Source organism: Takifugu flavidus, chromosome 17, assembly GCF_003711565.1.
Source record: "Takifugu flavidus isolate HTHZ2018 chromosome 17, ASM371156v2, whole genome shotgun sequence".
NCBI lineage: Eukaryota > Metazoa > Chordata > Actinopteri > Tetraodontiformes > Tetraodontidae > Takifugu > Takifugu flavidus.
Window position 1 is genome coordinate 3,782,264 of NC_079536.1, and position 5,755 is coordinate 3,788,018.

The following is a 5,755-nucleotide window of genomic DNA, read 5'->3' on the forward strand; positions in this document are numbered from 1 at the left end:
GATTATCAGCTCAAAATCGAATAATCCATCATTCGTCTTCAGATATTGTTCCTGAAAGTCCCATTCTGTTGTTGGTATGCAGTGTCAGTCTTCAGGGACAGAACGACTCTACATCTTAAAGATCAGACAATAGACACAGAAACAATAGTTATTGTGAGCGATTACTGAATTGAAACGACAGATATGCTTTTTAAAAATGTAATTATTGGTTAATTTAAAAAAAAAAACAGGATGGGAGTGCTCAAAGCGGCGCGCTGTCCAGCAGATGGCGCCATGGATGACCATTTTTTTTCCTCCGCGCCAACAGGTCTTGATCTGGTCAACGTTCCAAAACATTTCTGGCCCCTCCCTTCTGTCTCATGCGCCTCCACTCATTAACATAAACCCCTCCCTTCTCTCGGCACCTCCACTTTTGGACTATAAAAAGAGTTTTAGAACTCCTGACTGCACTCCCTTTCGTCTGCTTGCAGTCCGTTTTGGCTGCTACACTCAAGCTTGTGAGTATTTTCTACTTGTTCCACCATCGTTGCACATGACCATGAAAGGACTGATGCTGGTGGTTGAACAAATGGTGAACAAATGAAGCTGAATTCATCCTGATTCTTGAGTATAATGCAATAACCTCTTGTCTTGCAGAACCATGTCCAAAGATGTCTTGGAGAGAGGTTCTGAACTCCAACGGGGAGACTATCTGATGGCGAAGAACACAGAGTGGAAGGCTGTCTTTCAGGTAAATTTCAGGTGCAACACCTCCATCCAATAGATACTTACAAAATCAAGTTACACAAACAAACTTTCTTTCTGCCTGCAGCATGATGCTAACTTTGTCATCTATGAGGAGAAAAAAAGAGATGATGGAGGACTTGATTATCAGCTCAAAATCGAATAATCCATCATTCGTCTTCAGATATTGTTCCTGAAAGTCCAATTCTGTTGTTGGTATGCAGTGTCAGTCTTCAGGGACCATTTGCATGCTAATGATCTGGGTGGTCACCTGAGAGTCGTTAGCAGGGTCGTTGGTCGGGTCGTTCACCTAGTTTCTGTTGAGGTGTCTCCCCTTTGTCTGCTGGGTCACATGGTGATGAGTCACTGGGTCTCCTGGAATGGTGTGAATGTTTGTTTTGCTGTTGGAAGGAGTGGAGGACTGCATTGTATGTGGGTGATAGGAAGTGCCTCAGGCCACCACCTCCAAGGATGGTTTCTCCAATTTAACATGGATAGCTTCCTTGACCCCCCTTTCAAACCAGCGGTCTTCTCTGGCCAGTATCCTTACTTGGCTGTCCTCGAAGGAAGTGGAAGTGGACTGCTGAATCCTGACCCGAAGAGGTGGCACATCTGTGTTGTGCCATTCTTCTGTGGAGAGGTTGTTTGGTTTCCCCAATGTACAGTTCCTTGCATTTCTCCTGGCACTGTACAGCATAAACAACATTACTTTGTTTGGGTCTTGGTGTCTTGTCCTTTGGGTGTACTAACCTCTGTCTGAGAGTGTTGCTGGGTTTGAAATGAACCGGTATGTCGTGTTTCTGGAGGATCCTCCTAAACTTCTCCGAGACTCCAGACAGGTAGGGGATGGAAACGCTGTGGCGTCTGTTTCTCTCCTCCTCTCCTTTGCTGAGGTCTCGCTTTCTTGAGGTTTTGGTGAAGGCCCAGTCTGGGTAGCCACATGTTTTGAGAGCTGTCTTAATGTGGTCCTGTTCCTTCTTTCTGCCTTGGGATGTGGTGGGTATTTCTCTGGCCCGGTGTTGGAGAGTTCTGATCACTCCCAACTTGTGTTCCAGTGGGTGGTGAGAGTCAAACTGGAGGTACTGGTCGGTATGTGTAGGTTTTCTGTAGACTTCGATGGTGAGATTTCTGTCCTCAGTGATCTTGACTGCGCAGTCCAGAAAGGCCAGACTGTTTCCTTTTACATCTTCCCGGGTGAATTTTACATGCTCGTCTGTTTTGTTGAGGTGATCGGAGAACGCTTCCAATTCTTGTGTTTGAATTTTGACCCAGGTGTCATCCACATACCTGAACCAGTGGCTTGGCGCAGTTCCTGTGAAGGATGTCAGGGCCTGGGATTCCACCTTCTCCATGTATAGATTGGCAACTATATGGGATACTGGTGAGCCCATGGCACAGCCATGTTTCTGCCTGTAGAAGCCTTCTCTGTACTGGAAATAGGTGGTGTTCAAACACAGGTCCAGCATGGTGCAGATTTGGGCCGGTGTTAAGGTTGTTCTTTCTGTAAGATTCTTGTCCAATAGAAGGTGCTTGTGGATGGTGTCTATGGCGCTGGCGGTGGGGATGCACGTGAAGAGTGATGTGACATCATAAGATACCATAGTCTCTTCTGGAAGTAGTGTTAGTCCAACGACTTTTTGAGCAAAGTCTTGGGAGTTTTTGATGTGGTGTGGGGTGTTGCCAACCATGGGCGACAAGATGGAGGCCAAGTATTTGGAAATGTTGTAGGTTACAGAATTGATGCTGCTTACTATGGGTCTGAGAGGGGTCTCTGGTTTGTGGATCTTGGGCAATCCATAAATGCAAGGGATGGTTTCTCCTGGATATAGACGGTAGTATTGTGGTCTGTCAATGGCTTTATCCTTTTCCAGTTTCTGTAGTAAGTCTACCACCTTCTTGTATGAGCTTGTGGGGTCCCGCTTGAGTTTCTCATATGTGGTGGTATCTGTCAGGAGACTGAGTATTTTGGTGTCATAGTCAGTGGTATTGAGTACGACCGTGCACCTACCTTTGTCAGCTGGTAAGATGGTGATGTTCTTGTCCTTGGCTAAGGATGCAATGGCTCTTTTTTCCTGATTCGTGATATTGGAGGTGGGGGGTTTTGCACTAGCAAGAGCGGCTGTTACCTTGAGTCTAATCTGTTCTGCTTCTGCTTCCGGGAGTTTGTTGTTTCTGATGGCAGTCTCAGTGGCTGTGATGAGTTCGACAGTTGGTACCTCTTCAGGGGTGACTGAAAAATTCAAACCTTTGGACAGCACTTCCTCCTCGGTTTGTGTGAGCTCCCTGTCTAATAGGTTTTTTACCCATTTCTCCCGTTGTGAGTCAGACAGGGATGTGTCATGGTTGGAGAAGGGGTTGGTTCCGCTGGGGTTGTGTTTTGCCAGTAGGGTGGTGAATTTTCAGATCTGACGTTCCTTGGTCCTGGTGTGTTGGGTGTACTGAGTCCTGGAAACGAGTTTGGCTATTTCTTCCATTACTTCAGAGGGGAGCAGTAGGTGTAGTTCCTCCCTTCTTTTGTCTAACTTAGCTTCCAGGGTGTTTATGGTAAAGTGGATTTGTCTGATCCTTTCATTGAGTAAGCGTTTTTCCGTCATGTGAAGAATTACCTGGGCTCTGTGTCCTTTTACTGTTGATCTGATGCGTAGACAGGTGGGAGTCATCTTCTGCTGTCGACATCTGAGGTTGTAGCGGAGGTGGTTCTTAAAGTCCGCTAACTTCTTGGCTGTTTTCTCAAGCTCTCGCACCAACCGAAGGGTATCTTTCCCAAAATGTGATGCAAGATGTCTGTGTAAATTCTCAGTCATCCAGGTCATTGTATCCAAGGTAGTTTTCTCTGTCAACTGGACTGGGTTTCTTCTCTTGAAGACGTTTCGCCTTCTATCCAGAAGGCTTCTTCAGTTCTGAAATCGCTGGGGAGAGAGCTTGAAAATATATAGCCCCTGTGGACCATTTGCATGCTAATGATCTGGGTGGTCACCTGAGAGTCGTTAGCAGGGTCGTTGGTCGGGTCGTTCACCTAGTTTCTGTTGAGGTGTCTCCCCTTTGTCTGCTGGGTCACATGGTGATGAGTCACTGGGTCTCCTGGAATGGTGTGAATGTTTGTTTTGCTGCTGTCCAGATCATTAGCATGCAAATGGTCCACAGGGGCTATATATTTTCAAGCTCTCTCCCCAGCGATTTCAGAACTGAAGAAGCCTTCTGGATAGAAGGCGAAACGTCTTCAAGAGAAGAAACCCAGTCCAGTTGACAGAGAAAACTACCTTGGAAACGACAGGTATGCTTTTTAAAAATCTAATTATTGGTTAATTTAAAAAAAAAAAAAAAAACAGGTCGGGAGTGTTTGAAGCGGCGCGCTGTCCAGCAGATGGCGCCATGGATGACCATTTTTTTCCTCCGCGCCAACAGGTCTTGATCTGGTCAACGTTCTAAAACATTTCTGGCCCCTCCCTTCTGTCTCATGCACCTCCCCTCATTAACAAACCCCTTCCTTCTCTAGGTATAAAAGAGGTTCGAGCAGCCCTGACTTCACTCATCATCCTCCTTCTGCTTGCAGTCTGGTTTGGGTGCTACACTAAAGCTACGTGAGTATTTTCCACTTCTCCCATTGTCTTTAATGAGGAAATCTTTGATGCTGATGTGAGTTTGTCTCCTACTGAGCAAGAACCATCGAGGGTTGCAAAATGAAGCTGGACATTGTCCCACATCCCACTTTTCCTGTGAATTTGTAACGCTTTCTGTTGAGCGTGACACAATAATCCTTTTCTGCTGCAGAACCATGTCCGTCACAGTCTTGGAGAATGGCTCTGAGCTCAAGAGGGGAGACTCTGTGTTATCCAAAAACAGCAAGTGGATTGCTCTCTTTCAGGTGAATCACTAACACCTCTGTCAAAGACAGCAATAAATGCTACTTACAAAATCAAGTGACACGAGATGACACATTTTCCTTCTGCCTGCAGCATGACGGTAACTTTGTTGTCTACCGCACTGAGCCCGTGTGGGCTTCAGACACTCACGGCATGGATCCAACCCGCCTGTGCATGCAAGAAGACTGCAACCTGGTCATGTACAATGATGAGGAAAAGCCCCGCTGGCACACAAACACCTCCAAAGGCGGCCGCAACACCTGTGTCCTTTCACTGACTGACGAAGGGAAGCTGGTGCTGAAGAAGGATGGCCAGCAGCTCTGGAACTCCGATCGCGATCATGGCATGAAGTGATGCATTTGAAAGCCAAACTCTCATCACTGGGCGTTTCCAACCCTGTCCTGTAAACTGGGTTCAAATAAAAGAAATGTTTCACCAGTTCACAAATGAGTCTTTGTCTCTGTGAAGTAACTTAAAACTCAGTGAAAACAATGAAAAATACGATTGTTTGCAACAAATGACCCAAGCACCACACGTGAATGTTCAGTCATTTTCATGCCGTTACCCAGGACCACCTAAACACAGTGCGGATAAAACCATGAATCTGTCATGGTTGTCCAAGAGTGAGTGCCCACGGCGGTGACGTGCAGGAATCAGCACTTCCCTAGTTCTCAGTCAGAAACGAAGAGCAGGTCAACCGGGTAGAAAGAACAGGGTGGAATTACAAATGTAGCTACCATAAAAGGATGGGGGGGTATTTTTCCTCGTAGTCAGCTGTAAACAGTTAAAACCTCTGTGGCTAAAACAACATCCCCACACTGCAGTCCTACCCCCCCCCCCCATCCATCCCATTCTAGTTTATTAATTAATGTAGCATTAATTAATGTCGCAGACAGTGGCAGCTCAGGCTGTTGGGAGCTGGGCTGAGAAACGTCGGGTTCTTGGTTCAAGCCTCAGTGCGGACAAAACATCAAACTTGTTCTGGTAGGAGGGGAAGATGACAGAACGCCTGCCGAGGTACCCTTGAGCAAGGTACCAGACCCACCAATGCTCACATAAGGCGCTGTGATGAACTCCATTCAAATATATAAAAACTGATAAATAAAGTGCAAACATGGGCAACCAACATTCCACAAAAGGTGCTGAATTCGAAATCCCAGCATCATGTA

General features: G+C 46.4%; 1 protein-coding gene across 3 annotated transcripts; it reads left to right on the forward strand.

Annotated features, from left to right (window-relative positions):
• Positions 1 to 337: 337 nt before the first annotated feature.
• On the forward strand, positions 338 to 5,033 carry LOC130513654 (B-type lectin plumieribetin-like). 3 transcript variants are annotated; one of them, XM_057012541.1, is made up of 3 exons: positions 338 to 497; positions 637 to 730; positions 4,680 to 5,033. In XM_057012541.1, exons 2-3 carry the CDS (start codon positions 641 to 643, stop codon positions 4,938 to 4,940), a joined length of 351 nt encoding a protein of 116 aa, XP_056868521.1. In that variant the 5' UTR covers positions 338 to 497; positions 637 to 640; the 3' UTR covers positions 4,941 to 5,033. The 3 variants fall into 3 exon arrangements, with proteins under 3 accessions (XP_056868521.1, XP_056868523.1, XP_056868520.1); XM_057012543.1 differs by having other exon boundaries at positions 4,713 to 5,033; XM_057012540.1 differs by lacking the exons at positions 338 to 497; positions 637 to 730 and adding exons at positions 4,166 to 4,304; positions 4,495 to 4,588.
• Positions 5,034 to 5,755: the final 722 nt, after the last annotated feature.

Excerpts from the sequence above, each read along its gene's own strand:
- LOC130513654 (XM_057012541.1), top strand. The coding sequence starts at position 641 with ATGTCCAAAGATGTCTTGGAGAGAGGTTCTGAACTCCAACGGGGAGAC. Across the intron at positions 731-4,679 it reads AGTGGAAGGCTGTCTTTCAG|CATGACGGTAACTTTGTTGT; the intron begins GTAAATTTCAGG and ends TTCTGCCTGCAG.